The sequence below is a fragment of the Sapajus apella genome, unplaced genomic scaffold (assembly GCF_009761245.1).
Source record: "Sapajus apella isolate SASKATOON/1434 unplaced genomic scaffold, GSC_monkey_1.0 scaffold70, whole genome shotgun sequence".
Taxonomy (NCBI): domain Eukaryota; kingdom Metazoa; phylum Chordata; class Mammalia; order Primates; family Cebidae; genus Sapajus; species Sapajus apella.
Window position 1 is genome coordinate 1054596 of NW_022437010.1, and position 18622 is coordinate 1073217.

The window sequence follows — 18622 nt, forward strand, 5'->3', positions numbered from 1 at the left end:
TTTTTTTTGAGATGGAGTCTTGCTCTGTCACCCAAGCTGGGGTGCAGCAGCGCAATCTCAGCTCACCGCAACATCTGCCTCCCAGGTTCAAGCGATTCTCATGTCTCAGCTTCTCTAGTAGCTGGGATTACAGGTGCCTGTCGCCACACCCAGCTAATTTTTGTATTTTTAGTAGACACGGGGTTTTGCCATGTTGGCCAGGCTGGTTTCAAACTCCTGGTCTCAAGTGATCCACCCACCTCAGCCTCCCAAAGTGCTGTGATTACAGGCATGAGCCACCACGCCTGGCAACAAGTCTTATAAAGAAAAACCAACAGAGTAAAGGTATGTTTCCATGAGTACCAACATAAGCCCCAGAGAATCACCAATAATGAAATCTCAGCACCTGTATCCTTATTGCCATGTAACAATAGGATTAGGAAGTCTGGATGAATGTGAAGTATGACAGCAAAATACACACACACACACACATACACACACACTCCTTAAACTGAAGGAACTGCATGAAAAAGTATTTGGGAAATAAACAGAAAAAGGAAAACACCCATCAAACTTCTTTGAACACGTGTTACTGCAAATCAGGTCCTTCATAATTACAGCAACAGATACTCCTTCCATCAGTTAAGACCAAGGGGGTCTCCTTTGAATCAAGCATTCTTGAGGGGCTGCTATGGGCTTAAATCAAAAATAACCTTTTCAAATTCACATAAGGTGGCTTTATCTAGGCTATCACTTAGATTTAGTAGCAGTATAGGGGAATGGTTAAGAGCTTCAAATGTCAGAGACCCTTGAGGGGCTCCTGACATTTTGGGTCAGCTTTGCCAATTATTAGCTGTATGACCTTCAGCAGTCACTAAACCTATTTAGGAGGAACATTTTGGTTCCTCATCTGCAAAAATGAGAACAACTCTATCTGTCTCAGTATTGCTGTGAGGCCTATTGCGTGTCTGGAACACAGTTAAGTAATTTCACTACAAAGAAAACACTCGATAGTATCCATCTTTGACTATTCAAAACACATCACTTTTCAGCCAAAGACCAAAAGCAAATAACTGGAGTAGGAAACAAAATAAACAAAAGCAACAGGTCGAGTGACATACTCCCAAATTTTCTGGGTAATTCAAGATTGACACCTTGACTTCATAAAGAAGTACTGTACTCAATAAAACAGGTTTCTAGAAAATACTTAGAATTGCTTCAAGAATAAAACTGAGCTAGATGTTAGGAGGTAGGATTTCTAGTCGTGAGTACAGTACTATCTACCTATTTGACTACGGGCAATTTACTAAAGCTTTCTATTCGCACACCTAGTAATTCTGCTGTAATTTCTCTCCATCTATGTGTCTCCTCAGTCCTCCAACCCTTATGGAAGGAATGCCTCTAAGGCAAGATCCATACCTCCAGCATCTTTGCACCTCCACTGCCCAGATCGCAAATAAGTTCCCAACAAATAACGAACTGCTTTCGCTTTATCTGTGATTTCTCCTAACCTAGCTTTAATAATTTGTAAAATTCTAGGACAGAAATTCAGAGAAAGAGCGAGATCTTTTTTCATTAAATTTTGAATACTGTCAACTTATGGGATCTACCCTTAAATCCACCATCTACGACTCATTTGTCCGTATGCAGAAATGCCGTTTCCTCTGTGTCCCTTTTGTCTACTGTAACAGGCAGATATTGTCTCATTTTGATAAGATGTCCATTCTGTGTTTTAAAAGGTTAGCTTTTCCCTTAAGTCTCTTAGGTTTGATTCATCAATTCACCCAGAGATCTGACAGTGAACAGCAGGCGCTCCAATGTTTACCTCTGCTGTGTAAGAACCAAACCCGACCTTCCCGGCCCCGCCTCCGGCTGTCTCCCTGTACGCAGTATCTCACCTCGTGGTCGCCGCACACCTCGGGCTTCGGATGTACAGTGAACCCAAAGAGGACCTGCTCGTAGCAACCCGCAACCAGCTCCATTGAGCAGAGCACGTGCCTCTTCCGCCAGCCCGGCTCAACCTGGAGGTGACGGAATCGGACGTCAAAAAAAAAAAAAAAAAGCCTGGGTCCTTTCTGCATCGGCGCCCGAGTTATACGTCATGGGTTCAGGGCTGCCTTTAGGTCGCCTGTAAACGTGGAAACACTTTCAGCGCTGGAAGATCACATGGATTTCCCAAGAGGAGAATAAATAAGGATGCCACATAAGGACGTTCTCACTGCAAGAAGAAAAAAATTGGGGGCAAGCAGGCATATCTTAGGAAGGTGAGATCTAGGTCAGTCTGAGGGGAGCGGGCGGGACATCCTCTGCGAAGACCCTCATTTCCGTAATATTCAGGAGGAGGCGAGGCCGACTTCCGGCCCGGTGGGGCGGGGCTGTGGCTGCGGTTCCTGGCAGGGAGGTGCTGCTCTTGGCATGCGGTTTGATGTGGGCGGTGTACTACGAGGGTAGAAGTTAGGGTTCCTTTTTGTTCAGGAAGCACTGGAACGAGCCTTTCGTAACAGGGCAAGGTGTGGTGGGACTTAGGGTTTGCGGTGACCTGTTCAGCGGCTCAGCGCCCGCGCTGAAACCCCGCGTGCGAGACCTGTCAGCGTTCCGGTCTGCCGCTGCACGCTTTCTCTGCCTGCTTGCTTCACTTGTCTAACTCTGGGGTCATATTGGCCAAGGTTGCAGCACCTCTCGGGGAGGGAGGAGTGAGCCTAGGCAACATAGCTGGAGTCCGTCTCTACAAAGAGATTTAAGACGGTGGTGGGAGGATCGCTTGAGCCCAAGAGGTCGAGGCTGCAGTGAGCCGAGATCGCTCCATTGCACTCCAGCCTGGGTGACAAGCCAGACACCGTCTCAAAGAAAAAAAAGTTTAATAAGGCTTAGAGATTGAGGGATGCGTTAGACATTACAGCTTTCCCACAAACTCCCAATAGAGTAAATCTTGGTTCGTATAGTTCTCATAAACACCATAGTAGATCAGTTGATAAACAAGATGCATAGTCCGTCCTGGTCAAAACTTCAGCCTCCATTTCAAGTGCGATACAATGCTTCAGCTCTTAGACCCTTCTGTTTCCAAGAACTTTTCTTCTCTGGCGTTCTGGATTGTCAGTACGTGTTAATTAATAGAGGCCGATTTGGCTCTTGCGGAGATGATTTCACTTTGGATGCCTTGGTTGTCGTAGCGCAGGAGAAAGGCCTTGTCATCTGCCAGCTTTGTCAACTCTGAATGTAAGCACTTCACAGACACTGAAATGCTGTTGACAAACTAGTCTGCAGTCTAGTGGAAATCCTTGTATTCGTTCACTCTTCTAAAATCATTCTTCGTCAGGTGCAGCGGCTCACGCCTGTAATCCCAGCACTTTGGGAGGCCGAGGCGGGCGGATCACTTGAGGTCAGGGATTCGAGACCAGCCTGGGCAACGTGGTGAAACCCCGCCTCTACTACAAATAGGAAAATTAGCAGGGCGTGGTGGCGGGCTCCTGAAATCCCAGCTCATCGGGAGCTTGAGGCAGGAGAATCACTTGAACTCGGGAGGTTGAGGTTGCAGTGAGCTGAGATCGAACCACGGCACTGCAGCGTGAGCGACAGTGCGAGACTCTGTCTCAAAAAATAAAGTCATTTTTTCACTTCGTGCTGGTTATCTTGTGTTACAAAAAGTCAAATTATTTTACGATTTAGATTACTTTTTTGTGTAATGTGTAACTGTTTCCACCAGAGAACCACTAAGAGGAGTGTGAAATGAGTGTGCTCTGGACATGAAGACAAACACTGAGTAGGCAGGACATTTATTTGAAGTTTCACATTTTTATCTTTAAAAACATGTCTTTACACATTTTACTCCACAACATATCTGTTCATTTTAATGCAAAAGCATTATACTCTCACCCAAAATTAAAAAAAAAAACCTCTACAGCTTTGTATATTCTGCTACTTCCGGAATGTCCCTGATACCCTGTCTCCTTACCCCAGGAACATCTCAACTGCTGTTTGAGAAGAATTAATACTTGTTTAATGCGTTTTTAAAAATAAATTTTAACCATAAAAAGGTGATTACTATATTCAGAATCTGTTACAAACTGTCACACTTTTACTTGCTTAACTTTTGTCCCAACCGGGAAGTTTAGAATATGGTTGGTTCTGGAATGGAAACCATGGTGTAAGCACCATGAACATAACTAAAAGTGGTTTTTCTAAACAAAACGTCAAAAAACAAAAAAAAATCCCCAAAACTTAGAAATTAGTGGAACCAATTATAGAGCTCGGAGGACTTAGACAATACCTAGCCCAGCTGTTACTAATCTGGGGGTTTGTGGACGAGTTTCAGGGGTTTTCAGTCTCAAATTATATGCAAATATGTGGATGTACATTTTTGGAGAACATTAAGATTTAAGCACCGTTTCAAAAAGATTAAGGATAACTCGTTAAGGGTAAAATGCAGTGATTCAGTCTTAGGTTATAAGTGCTGAGATACATCCGGAAAAGTGACTTTTTTAAGAACACACAGCTAAATAACAGTAAGGCCAGTAATGCTGGTTTTTATGGGTCCTCAGCCTTGAACATTCGCTTTAACAGAGGAAGGCAGCAGCATTCCATTTTATGCACGGCTGTGGCAGTAGTTTCTGTCAGGTCTCCATATGCAAGCCTGGAGCCTGAAAGTCTGAAGTCCGGCTTGCCTCGGCTGTCTCCTACCCCTTGCCTGCGTTCCCCATTGTCCTTAATCACCCATCGGGGCTTCCTTGACAAGCCCCTCACCCAACCCTGCCATCTTAACTGTTCTTATGATAATATAAGTACCTCTCACCTAACCCTGCCATTGTAACTGAACTTGTGGTCATGTATACTCCTTGCCCCTAACGTCCACCACTGTAACTGGACTTACTCTACAACACCCCCACCCCCCAAAAATACTACCCAAACCTATAAAACCAACTATCCCACTGCCCTTTGCTAATGCCCTTTTCGGCCTTAGCCCACCTGCACCCAGGTGAATAAACAGCCATGTTGCTGACACAAAGCCTGTTTGGATGGTCTCTTCATTCAAAGTGCGCGTTTTTCAACAGTTTCGGATCTTAAGATTGCGGATTTTCATTGTCTGGAGAAAGACAATAGAGAGTTTTATACCTGTTTAACTGGATTTGAACTGAGCATAACTTCCCGTAAAGCTTTCTTTTCTCTCCAAACACAGGATGTAAAAAGCCATTCAATCTCTTTCTTGTGAAATCTGCGGCTACCAAGAAACAACCAATGTTGAGAGTTCATTAATCAATACTAAGGCACAAGAGGATTATCTTGTTTTGTGGCTTTGCTTTTAAATTATTGATTGAAAAGATTTTTGCACTTGAGCTACGCTCTGATTTGTTCATTCATTCAACAAATATTTGTTGAGTGCCTAGCTTTGGTTTGCTAGAGGAAAAGCCAGTTTTTTTTTTTCTTGGGTGGTGAGGGTAGTAAAGTGGATATCCTGGGGTAAAAGCAGGATTATAGTAAAGAAAAATCAGCCCTGTTAGAAATATCACAAGAGTCTCATATTCCTGCTGAATTCTCCTTTCTCAATGCGACAAGGAGCAACTCTGTTAAACTCAAGGACTATGGAGGTTGCATGTGAATGTATTCACAGAGGTTTTGGTCCGGTTTGTATTTCCCAGCACAAAGGGAAGTGGAGATAATGCTATACTTGCTCCGAACCTGCCCAATGTTGGGCCCAAGTAGAATTTGCTTCACCTGCTTCATGCGTGTAATCTAGTTGAAACAGAAGATTTGTATTTGGGGCTTTTAGAGAGCAAAACAGTGGCTATGAGCCCTTCCTGGTCACTGTCCTCTCCAAGGCCTTAAGTGCTCATTTTTCCCTGGGATCTTGCTCACAACCTTCTGTTCCACAGAAGCAGGAGCAGCCATGAGAAACAGACCTCTTGGACACCGAACTAGAAAAGGAAGGTTTTTATTACAGCCGGGGAGCAAGGCTTTATGTTTTGTCCAAATGGCCAAGCTCCCCTAAAAGAGAAGCTCTGCCTTTATGTAGGCTTACACTCTAGATATTACACGTGAAAGGATCTTAGGTTTACAGCCTTAGAAATTACAAGTGAAAGGGTCTTGGGTTTACAGCTTTAGAAATCACATACGAAAGGGTCTTGGGTTTACAGTTTTAGGAATTACATGTGAAAGGTTTCTGGTCTCCGAATGGAGGAGTGGGGTGGGGGTTTGATCTTGTTTAAGTGAAAGCAGTGTCTTCTGGAGAGATTCCCCCATACCAAGCCTGCTATCTTATAGGAAGGTGATTTAGGAGGTGCCAGTCAGCCAGCCAGCCTTTTCTTCTATTGAAATGCAGTGTGGAGATCAAGGGGGAGGTGATCCTAGATGCCTGGGTCTCCTCCCTCACCACAGCTGCTGCCATTTTCCTAGGTGGTTTCAGCATGATTACATTGACCTCTCTCTTCCTCAGTCTCCTTACCACCTCCTCAATGTTCAACTTCTACATTCCTTTCCAACTGCAGCCTCCACACTCACCTGGTCATAGCCATAATTGTGATTTTCTTTGTGTGAAATAAAGTCAGTCCTAAAATGAGATAAGTAAAAAAAAAGTTTTTACAGAAAAAGAATTTTTAACATTTTTATTGGTTGTCTAAGCTATAGTAGTTAGGAATATATTTAAGCTGACATAACAATAGTGGTTTAAACAAGACATTTATTAAGTAAAATAAACCAGTGGTAGGCCAGTCTAGTGCTAGCGGAAAGAGTCCTTAGTCATTAGTGACCCAGACTCATTCTGTCTTGGATCACCATATTATTCTGTGTGACTTCTTCCCTCATGTCACCTCATAGCCAAGATAGCTGCAGAGTTATTCTGACTCCACCTGTCATGTTTGTAATCCCAGCACCAGACCTGGGGAGACAGTAGAGGATAAAAAGGCCCCCCCTTCCAGGTTAGCAAATACCCTTTTCCCACACAGCTTTCCCCAATCCCCTTCTAATACTTCTATTTAGATCTTCTTAGCCAGATTGGCCACCTGGCCCCATCTTCCTTCAAGGGAGAAGCTAGGAAATGTAGTCTTTTAGCTTGAGCCTATTGCTGGCCCAAGTGAAATCAGAATTGTTATAATGGAAGAAAATAAATCGATATTGGGTGGCACCTAACAATGTCTGCCACAGCTGCTAATCAATAAAATCTCCCTTGAAGACATGGAGAGATTCACTCCAGATAAACTCCACTATATCACCAATGCCAGTTGCCTTGCCTTGTGTATACCATCAGCCCTCAGCATCTGTGGGTTCTACATCCCTGGATTCAACCAATCGTGGATTGAAAATATTTGAGAGGCTGGGCACGGTGGCTCACATCTGTAATCCCAGCACTTTGGGAGGCCAAGGCGATCATGTCACCTCAGGTCAGAAGTTTGAGGCCAGCCTGGCCAACATGGTGAAACCCCATCTCAACTAAAAAGCCAGGGGTGGCAGTTGCCTGTAATCCCAGCTATTAGGGAGGCTGAGGCAGGAGGATCATTTGTACCTGGAGGGCAGAGGTTGCAGTGAGACGAGATCATGCCACTGCACTGCAGCCTGGGCAACATGGTGAAATCCCATGTCTACTAAAAATACAAAAATCAGCCAGGTGTGGTGGTGGGTGACTGTAATTATAGCTACTGGGAAGGCTGAGGCAGGATAATCACTTGAACCTGGGAGGCAGAGGTTGCAGTGAGCCAAGATCACACCACTGTGCTCCAGCCTGGGTGACAGAGGGAGGCTCCGTCTTAAAAACAAAAACTCCGAAAAGTAAAACTTGAATTTGCCGCATGCCGGATACTACTGTTGAACCCACACGAAGTAATGTATAGCCATTGTATGAAGTATGGTAAGTAATCTAGACAGAATTTAAGGTTTATGGGAGGATGTGTGTATGTTCTTTGCAAATACTACACCATTTTATACTTGGGCATTGAAGGATTTTGGTATCTGAGGGGGATCCTGTAAACAGTCTCTCATGGATACTAAGGAATGACTGTAGTAATGGCTCAATAAATAACTGGTGAATGACTGATCAGAATGTTTTGAATTCATCATGTCTGCTATTTTTCACATTACAGGCCAATAGAAAATGCATTAAGCACTTGGTTATCAGCCAGCTGCAGGGAAATGGCCACACCCTAAGCGCCGCATATGGACCCAAAAGTTATCTTGAATTTTGACACTGTGTATCCTTGCTGCTTAAAGTGGCAGGAGCTAGCTATAAAGGCAGAATTTGAGGCTCCACTCCAGATCTGTCAAGTTAAACAATCTACTTTTTTTTTTTTTTTAATATGGAGTCTCACCTTGTTGCCAGACTGGAGTGCAGTGGCGTGATCTCGGCTCACTGCAACCTCCGTGCCCTGGGTTCAAGCTGTTCTCCTGCCTCGGCCTCCTGAGTAGTCGAGACTACAAGTGTGTGCCACCATGCCTGGCTAATTTTTGTATTATTATTGTTTTTTAGTACAGATGGGGTTTCACCATGTTAGCCAGGATAGTCTTGATCTCCTCACTTCATGATCTGTCCGCCTCAGCCTCCCAAAGTGTTGGGATTACAGGTGTGAGCCACTGTGCCAGCCTAGAGAACCTACATTTTAAACAAGTCTAGGTCATTTGTATGCACATTAAATTTTGGGAAGCTTTATCATGCTTTTTAAAAAAATACTGAACCAGAGAAATATTTCTTTAAAATTGTATCCTGTACTCTCATTAATGTAGGCTGTAAGAGAGAGAAAAGGAAGAGAGACAGGAGGGAAGGGGACAAAGGAAGGCTTTCTTCCCTGCCTCTTAATTTTGCAGCGAGTTTGGATTATGCTTTCAACCTGCATGGGATTTAAAAAAAAAAAAAAAAAAAAAAAAAAAAAAGCACTAGCTAGTTCCAATAGTTATTCTCAGCTGATAACTGAGGAGAACAATATATTTGTCTTAAGGTTTTGTTATTAAAGATTCCCCTTAGGCCGGGCGCGGTGGCTCACGCCTGTAATCCCAGCACTTTGGGAGGCCGAGGCGGGTGGATCACGAGGTCAAGAGATGGAGACCATCCTGGTCAACATGGTGAAACCCCGTCTCTACTAAAAATACAAAAAATCAGCTGGGCATGGTGCCGCGTGCCTGTAATCCCAGCTACTCAGGAGGCTGAGGCAGGAGAATTGCCTGAACCCAGGAGGCGGAGGTTGCGGTGAGCCGAGATCGCGCCATTGCACTCCAGCCTGGGTAACAAGAGCGAAACTCCGTCTCAAAAAAAAAAAGATTCCCCTCTTACTTGTTATGATAAGGGGTACAGTGGAGACTGTCTTTCATTGTCGACTGACACATCTTCCCCTTCTGTCCCTCCTTGGGGTTCTGCTGGCTCCCCCAAGCCTGACAGTTGGGAGAGAGGGCCGGCAGATGGAAGCCAGAGGAACAGGTGGCAGAATTTCCCCCAGGTGCCTCAGTGCACCCCTCCCCCCCACATCTTTGCCCTGTTGTTAGGAATGTCAACCAATTAATTGCCTAGCAGGAATTGCCACTAAATGTAATTATCTCAGAGGTAGTTGCGAGACTTGTCAGGGTTGAGAGGTTTTAGCCCACAGGCCGGAATTTTTGACTCGGGAATAAAAACTGGATTCTGCTCTCTTCTTGTAAAGTTTCTGGATAAATGGCAGAACAGGAGAGTTTTGCAGGTTTTGGCATAGCTCAACAAAGTAACTATTACTGCTTCTGGCAAAGGTGAGCAGTTTTCTCCTTTGAATGAGAAAGAAAGCTGTTACTGTTCTATTTGCTACATAATTGTTGGTAACTTACAAACAATGGCTTTGAACATAGGTGTTCAACTTACTGCAAACTTCCTGGAAAGAAGTCTGGGGGTTTGTGGATGATTCTGTGTTGGTTGGTGACGGTTGTCATTGCTGTGGTCTCCTCTCTGCTATTAGAGTGAAGCAGGAGTTCCAGCCCATCCAGGGTTACCACTGTGGCAACTGGTACGTGCAGCAGCCCAGCTCTTACCTTCTTTCTGGCTACAGCTACTGCTGTGCGGTGCATGGAAATGGACAGGACTGTTTTTCTGTGCGTGAGACCCCTCAACATACAGCTGGAACTTTGGTTATGCCTAAGGTATCCCTTGCTGGAATGAATCTTGTGTCATTCATGGGCCCGATAATAGTAAACATCACTTTCCTGTCTTCACACATTATTATCCTCTGATCCAAATTCCCACAGCCACGGCTTTTGCTACCTGTTTTAAAACTAGAGAGTAAAGCTGATAGCCTAAGAAAAACGTTTGTACAGCTTTATTGAGGTGTATACTTGATACACAGGAAGTCTCCTGTACATGTTTAATGTTTATGATTTGCTGAGTTTGGAAATGTATAACCCATAAGTTTTCACTTGAAGGTAGTTTTGGGGTTTATTTTATAGCAGTTAGATATAAACACACTTTAAAAAGATGTTGTAAATACTTTGAATTACTGAAGTGACATATTTCTCAAATCACACGAAGATGTATTGAAGTAAGGGAAAAGCTCCCCCCACACCTCTTCTTCCCCACTCCCTTCCTACTTAGAAGAAAGTACTGTTGGAGCGGATGTCTTCTAGATCTTTCCCCTGTACTCTTGCTAAATCAGCGTGGTTTGTCTTTCTGTTTTGGTGGTTAGGGTATGATTTAGGCAAGAGTGATCAGTAGTACATACTGTTTTGCTCTTTGCTTGCTTCTGCATAAGGAGACCTTTCTTTAAAAATTGCCCATTTATGGTCTGTGCAAGATGGCTCACACGTGTAGTCCCAGCTACTTGGGAGACTGAGGCGGGATGATCACTTGAGCCCGGGAGTTTGAGGCTGCAGTAAGCCATGATTGTGCCACTATACTCCAGCCTGAGCAACAGAGTGAGCTCATTTAGATACACTGTGATTTTTAGCTCATCCCTTATCTGACATTTTAAATATTTTTTGGGCTTTAACAAACTTACTTATCTTCAAGCATTTGTCTGAGTGTTGATATTTTTCCAAGAATTTATTTCTGGATGTGGAAGGGCTGGATTAAAGGATGTATCATAAAAATGTTTAAATAGCAAATTACTTAAAGTCTGCAAGAATTTGTACTTTTCATTATTGTGGTGGGTGTTCTTGCTACTCGACATTCCTCTCTGTATATGATTGGGCAATGTGATAGGCCAGGGAGGATTTGTCTATTATTGAGGGCAAATATCTCTTGAAGTGTTTATGGGTATCTGTGTTCTGTGACTTTGATACCATCCTTTTAGTTTTTCTGTTGAGTTGTGTCCCTCTTGCTTGACTGCATAAGATATTCACAGGTTAGAGAAATTAACACTTTTCACTCTAAATGCTACGGACGTCCTCCACCCTAGCTTTTCTCTCAATCTGCGTAGTGACACCGTTGTTTGATGATCTTTGCCTTAAAACCAAAGTTGAATTTCACATCTAGACCCTTGGTTTTTAAAACTTACATTTGATATTTTACTGCCCAAACTTTCGTTTTCATTTTTTCTCTGGTCTGTTTTAGGTGTGCCTCTTGTATAAAATATGTTCAATTTCTTGTCATTTTTTCCCCCTTTTGGCCCGATTTGGGTTTTTCCCTTTTAACAGATGTTTGATATTGAAGCACTTTAAAAAAACATATTTCACCACATTGCGTGAGGTTTTATCACTCTTTTTTTTTTCTTTCGCCTCTTCCCTTTTTGTTCTTTTTTGGGAGATGGTCTGTTTTTGGTGGTCACCCTTATATCTTTAAATGGAGAAGTATAAGAAAGAGCATAGACTAGCATTTTAAAAAAAAATTAAAAAAAAAAAAGAATGAATGTATTACCAACTTCAGAAGTGAAAGTATTTGTTGATTTTTTCATCACTCATGAGAAAATTAAGAAATGAACACCCTTTTTTTCTCACCTGGCTACGCCTTCTCTCCATTCCTCTGTCCATTTTTGTTGGCACATCCTGGGATTTTTATCTCATCCTCTAGCCAAATTATTACTATAACATGCATGTTTTCATACAAGAATTATATAAACCTATTTTGTGGTTGTGGTGACCCCACTGTGCCTTCTGCCTGCCATCCTGCTGGGTGTTACCTATTGGGAAGCTGCTGAGCAAAACTAAAGATGGGAAGGCTCTGTGGCAGCGCTCTTTCACTCACCCATCCCCGTTTTGTTCTTCTCTAATAAAGCGTGTCCTTGCTGAGATGTCCTCGCTTTATTCCCTGCTTCCCCCAATGTGCTGTGCCTCTGTCCATAACCTTTATCTCCCCCACGTTAACGGGTTACCCCTCTGCAGCCCACTCCTTTACATTTTGGCATTGTGGAGGTGGGTGTCTCCAACATGATTCTCAGGTCTTTGCGGCCCATCCCAGACTATCCCTAGCTGAGGAAAGACTTTTGCAAACGTGCTTGTCTTTAAAGGCAGTCAGCTGCATGCACAGCGCCAGTGGCCCTCAGACCAGAAAGAATGCTCTGTCTCCAAATAGCTGCTGCTTCCCTCACCCTGGTTATTTAGCATCCACATTTGCCAGAACGCATATTGAAAGGAGAAAATGTAAGGTTACTTGGTCTTGTATTATGGGAAAGGACTTGTGGAAGCATGGATTCTGAGTGTCTTAGCCATTTCTTTCTTTACCTTTTATAGAATTCATTTTTAGAGATGATGTCTTGCTCTTTTGCCCAGGCTGGAATGCAGTGGTACTATCATAACTCACTGTAGCCTTATCTCCTGGGTCTCCTGCCCCAGCCTTCCAAGTAGCTGAGACTATGGGCTGCATACCACCGTGGCTGGTGTCTTAGCCATATCTAAATACAAAAAAGACACAGATTGTCTTTTGAAATTTATGGTAACCTATTTTCCAAACCTGCACATATTTCAGAGTGAAGGGGAGACATACTTTCAGATAAACTGAAAAGAAAAGATAGTGGATCTTTGACTGTCAGTATCTTCTCATTCTTATTAACAAGGGAAGCTTAATTAAGTGCCAGGAGCTAGATCAGCCCTTCCTTGGTAGAGTGATTCCTTGGAATAGCTGGCCGTACTTAAAAAGACAGGTTCCCAGCAAGTCTCTATAGTGGAATCATAAAAATGTATGCTGCCCCAGTAGATCCAACAGAGTCTGGGTTAACACACCAAAATTTACTTTGGGGGTGCCTCTGCAGTTCACTTCCCTCATTATGTAAGAATACGATTGGTTTGCTTTGCTGTAGCCTCTCATTTTCTTGAGCACCTAACATCCTGGTTCTTAGCTGAGCCAAGGGTTTTGGGGTTATGATTAGAAGGCCATGAGGAAAATGTGCTCATGGAGACTTTATAGATTGTATTCTAGAAGGAGGAGCAGAATTCCAGGTAGAGTCAGGCATGTGGTACAGGAAATAAGGAGCCTGATACCAGGGACCCTGGTGTCCGCTTCCTAGCTCAGGCTCTAGGATCCTAGTTAGGTCTCAGAAAATCCAAAGGCCAGAGGCCCTTGTTAGGCTTGCTGCTCTTTTGTAACAATTCTGTGACTCAGTTTACCTCTTTCATAATTGTACAATGTCACCTAAAGATTCTTTCCATCAAATTCAAAATTTGATTTTAAGGGATTAATTTTCAAAATTATTTTTATTTTAGATAGTATTTTTAGGAGCTAGAGTTTTTTCCCAATAAAGTATGTATTGATATTAAACCATTACATAAAATTATTTTCTCATGAGATCCTTTTTTGTTGCAGGAAACCACAGGTCTAGCTGAAAACCAAGATGAAGACCCACTAGAAGGTAACATAAACCTTGTGCTCAAGTGGTTGGAAACAAAACCCCATTTCCTGGTTTCTCATTCACTCCACTTGCTGTAAACTGGGAGGCTCTACTGGAAAATTCCAGTGTAGGTTGCCTAAGCCATATTTTTCAGTAATTTCTCCTGTTTTTGGAAACTGGTTCTATGGGAACAACTTTAGCTGAACTACTTCTTCGGGCCCTTCCCAAGGACTGGGAAAGGGGGACATTCCCAAACAGTAAGAAGGCAATACATTGCTTTTAAGCGCCATTTCCTCCGTACGTGTAGACTTTGAGGTCAATTATGCTTTAATTCTGATTTTCAAGGGAGAAGAGCACCGAGGCGATCGCTGTGGCCTCAGGGTTGTTGGTTCCTGGGGTACCTGTCAGGACAGCACTGTAGTATCAGGCTGGTGGTGCTTCCTGTAGTTCTGAATTTGTTCTGAAAAGAACGAAGTTTGTCTGCCCGAGGACAAACACTCTGAATGTGTCTTATTTGAGGAAGAGAAGAAAATGTTTAGCTTCTTTTAAGTAATAAGAAAGAAAAATAGAGGAGAAATTCAGAGAACACTATTGTCTTTTTCTTACCACATGCCTGTCTTATCAACATGTTCATCATGTCTCTCTCTTGATCAAACCCCTTTCCCTACCAGACAAACCTACCTACTGTCTTTGTGACTTGATCAAAGAAGGGAGCATGTTGTTATTTGTCTTTGTAGCCCCTGTGACTAATTCAGAGTTCATATGTTGGTAGGTGCTCAGTGTTTAAATTAAATCAAATTGATGTTGAAATCTTTAGATACTGTTGAGCAGTTCTAGTTTTTAGTACTTTGATTTGAGCATGACTAAAGGGTGTTTTATTTCAGCTTTCCGGGATTTCTTAAACCTTTCTTAAAGGTTAAGTGTGAATCTCTCTTCCTGTCTTTATCAGTTACACAATTTATTAAAATTGACGCAGGATTTCTTGCTCCTTAGTTCAGCTAAATCTCTAAGTTCTCGTCTTATGACCGGGAAAAATTAGGCATGCAGACACACTGAAGGGTGAGGAGGAGGGAATTTATGAAGTGAAAGGAAAGCTCTCAACAAAAAGAGGGATCCTGAATGCAGGTTTCTACCTCACAAATTGAATACCAGGCCACTACACACAAGTTGAAAAGGCCAGGCTCCTCCCCTGCATAAGGTGTGAATTCCTGGTGGTTCCACCCCATTCTTCCAGTGTGCATGTGGGCCCATAGTCTGAGCCACTCCACATTGATTTATTTCCCTTACCGTGCATGTGTTAAGGGATGGAATTTTTCACCATGGGCATGTTTAGGCAAGCCCCCTGTGCACAATGACTTGGGCAGGTTGGAGGTTCTCCTTGGACCCTTCCCTATTTGCCTAGGCATTTGGGTGTTTTCTGCCTCTATCAGAATAATGGAGGTAAAAGTTTACTTTTTGGATACAGACTGCCAGGGAGTTCAGATCCACCTACTAGCTCTGTAGGTCTAGATAAATTAATCTCTAGTGTGTCTGCTTCACTTTCTGTAAAGTGGGGACATTGATACCTATCTCATAGGAAGCATGGGCATGCTAGGGCTAAAGTACTTTTAGGTGGCTTAGCAGCTTCTGCCATATGATAACCACTCAAGTGTTGGCTGGTCATAAATCTGGCACAGTACACTGGTCAGTATAAATGTAATGCAATTGCACCTCAGGGAACTAAAAGAACAAGAACAAAGTAAACCCAAAGTTAGTAAAAGAAAAGAAATAATAAAGATTATAGCAAAAATAAATAGAAGCTGGAAAAACAATACAAAAGATCAACAAAATGAAGGGTTGGTTTCTTTAAAAGTTAGTCAACAAACCTTTAGATTAAGGAAAAAAACTCAATCAGATGAAAAAGAACACATTACAACTGATACCACAGAAATACAAAGGAACATAAAAGACAGTTATGAACAATTATACATCAGTAAATTGGATAGCATAGAAGAAATCGGTAAATTCCTGGACACATACAATCTACTACCTACCAAGATTAAATTATGAAGAAATAGAAAATCTGAACAGACCAATAATAAGGAATTGAACCAGTAATAAAAAGTCTCCCATCAGGCCAGACCTGGTGGATAATGCCTATAATCCCAGCACTTTGGAAGGCTAAGGTGGGAGGATCATTTGAGCCCAGGGGGCTTGAGAGCAGCCTTGACAATACAGCAAGACCTTGTCTCTACAAAAAATGTAAAAATTAGCTGGATGTTGTAGCATGTGCCTGTAGTCCTATATATTTGAGAGCCTGAGGTAGGAGGATTGCTTGTGCCCAGGGAAAAAAAAACATAATTTCTTTTTTTTTTCTTTTTTTTTTTGGAGACAGGGTCTTTCTTTGACACCCAGGTTGGAGTGCAGTGGTGTGATCTGGGGTCACTGCAACCCCTATCTCAAGGCTCAAGCAATCCTCCCATCTCAGCCTCCCAAATAGCTGGGACCAAGCTGAGAGAAAGATATATTGTACAGCATGGTGACTATAATTAATGAAGAAATATTATATTGAAAAATACAGGCTAGTTCGAAGGTAGCGAGTTATCACAACTGGTTGTTGAATCAGTTGTGGATTGAATTTTTTGTTCTCTTTCCCTGCTTCTTACTGCTGCATTTGACTTGTCTTGAAGGAAAAAGGAAAAATAAAGAAAAATACATAGAGGATATTCAGTGTTTCCACCACAAAAATGAAAAATAACTGTGAGGTAGTACATTTGATGATTCAACAATGAACGTATACTTGAAATGTTATGTTTCAAAAAAAAAAAATGAAAAAATGTTGTACATGATAAATACATACAGTTTTGTCTGCCAGTTTGAAACATTTAGAAATTAAAGAATAGATAATGTGAAACACAAAGCCATTTATGTAGTTAGTTTAAAATTTTTCAGTAGCCAAATTAAAGAACCAACTCAGGAGACCGGTAAAATTAGTAATGTTTCTTACTTAACCTAATATCTGTGATGAACTGAATTTGTGTTCTTTTCCCTTGCCAAATTCATACGTTGAAACCCTCACTCCCAATGTGATAGTTTTAGGAGGTGGGTCTTTAGAGAGGTGATTAGGATTAGGTGAGGTCATCAGGGTAGGGTCCTCATGAATGGAATTGGTAACTTCACAAGAGTCACAAGGGAGCTTGATTCCTCTCTCTGCCCTCTGCCATGTGAAGATATGACTTCTGGGCAGTGTGCAGCCCAGAAGAGGGTCCTCACCAGAACCCAATCATGCTGACATCTTGATCTTGGACTTCTGATTTCTAGAATTGTGAGAAATAACTGTGTGTTGTTTACAAACTACTCAGTCTCTGATATGTTGTTAGCAGCCCAATCTAAGACAATATCCAAGGTATTATTCCAACATGAAATCAATATAAAAATTAATGACTTTTTACATCAAGTCTTTGAAATACAGCATATATTTTTTTCTATTTTTTTTCTTTTATGGCTGCCCCCTCACCTGCAGATTGTGGGGGATCCTTAATCTGAGGACTTTTCAGACCTTACCTTAAAGCTGATTTAAAAATTTTTTAAATTGCGGTGAAATATGTATAACATAAAATTTACCATCTTGACTTGTCAATGTATCACACTTGGTCTTAGTCAAAAGGCCGAGAATCAATAGACTTTTAAATGTATCAGTGGTATTAAGTACATTCATAATGTTGTGTAACCATCATTATTCATCTCCAGAACTCTTCATTTTATAGCCTGAAACTCCGTACCCATTAAATAACAGTAACTCCTCACTCTCCCTTCCCCCTGGCAACCACCATTCTGCTTTCAATGTTGTGTGTATTTTATCCTTACATCACATCTCAGTGAAGGCTAGCAATGCTCAAACACTCAATAGCCGCGTGTGGCTAGTGGCTACTGTGTTGGACGCGTTGGTCTAAAAGATGAACAGGTTTAGGGAAGACATAGTTTGTCCTGTTTAGGCTTCTGTTATAGTTTTGGTCAACATCGCTGGAAGTGCGGAGATCATATCATCCAGGGTTTGGAGCTGACCACACCATATCTGTTTTCTTGGCTGCAGGTTAAGTAGAGGGCATGCTCATAAGCACATGATCCTGACACCTCTATCCCACTAGGGGCATGCGGTCAGGGACCCTTTAGCAAACAACTTCTCATAACAACAGTGAAGGAAAGGAACCAGGGGCAGAAGTGTAAGAAAATTTCAGAATGTTTTGGGGGAAAAAAGGGAAACATCTACTTTTATGATCAGAAATGCTCAAAGGAAAGATGATTCAGAAAGGATGGGAAGCTCTAAAGTGTAAGAATCAGACAGCACTCAGAGATTTCACCACCACCAGGCCTGCTTTACAAGAGCTTCTGAAAGAACCACTACAAATAGAAAGGAACAACCAGTATCAGCCTTTCTAAAAAATACCAAAAAATAAAGAACATCAACATAATTAAGAAATTGCATCAACTAATGGGCAAAACAGTCAGCTAACATTAAATGACAGTATCAAACACACATATATTGTTATTAATTCTAAATTTAAATTGACTAAATCCCCCAATCCAAAGACACAGACAGGCAAAAAAAGCCAAGACCCATTGGTATGCTACATCCAGATCCATCTCACATGCAAGGATACATAAAGACTCAAAACAAAGGGATGGAGAAAAATTTACCAACCAAATGGAGAGCAAAAATAAATAAATAGAAAGCAGGAGTTGCAATTTTTGCTGATAAAATAGATTCAAAGCAACAAAGATCAAAAGAAGCAAAGAAGGATATTACATAAAGATAAAAGGATCAATGTAACAAGAAGAGCTAAAGATCCTAAACATATATGCACCCAATACAGAAATACCCAGATATATAAGACTTACAAAGAGACCTGGCAATATTAGATAGATCAATGAGACAGAATGTTAACATTGATATCCAGGACTTGAACTCAGAT

General features: G+C 42.0%; 2 protein-coding genes across 9 annotated transcripts in view; one reads left to right on the plus strand and one right to left on the minus strand.

Moving 5' to 3' along the window:
* The window catches only part of PAK1IP1 (PAK1 interacting protein 1), a 15047-nt gene extending 12815 nt beyond the window's left edge, over positions 1-2232 (minus strand). For 3 of the 4 annotated variants that reach the window (XM_032249970.1, XM_032249968.1, XM_032249969.1), the window contains exon 1: positions 1878-2079. In XM_032249970.1, coding sequence (XP_032105861.1) covers positions 1878-2060 — 183 coding nt within the window. In that variant the 5' untranslated portion in view covers positions 2061-2079. Of the gene's footprint in view, positions 1-1877 lie in introns of all 4 variants that reach the window. The other variant, XM_032249967.1, reaches the window with a different exon arrangement.
* CUNH6orf52 (chromosome unknown C6orf52 homolog) overlaps positions 355-18622 on the plus strand; it is a 33429-nt gene continuing 15161 nt past the window's right edge. The window contains exons 1-4 of one of the 5 annotated variants that reach the window (XM_032249990.1): positions 2377-2592; positions 9590-9672; positions 9876-10056; positions 13646-13691. In XM_032249990.1, coding sequence (XP_032105881.1) covers positions 9602-9672; positions 9876-10056; positions 13646-13691 — 298 coding nt within the window. In that variant the 5' untranslated portion in view covers positions 2377-2592; positions 9590-9601. Of the gene's footprint in view, positions 1476-2131; positions 2244-2376; positions 2593-9439; positions 9673-9875; positions 10057-13645; positions 13692-18622 lie in introns of those variants that run through there. The other 4 variants (XM_032249993.1, XM_032249989.1, XM_032249992.1 and 1 more) reach the window with 4 other exon arrangements.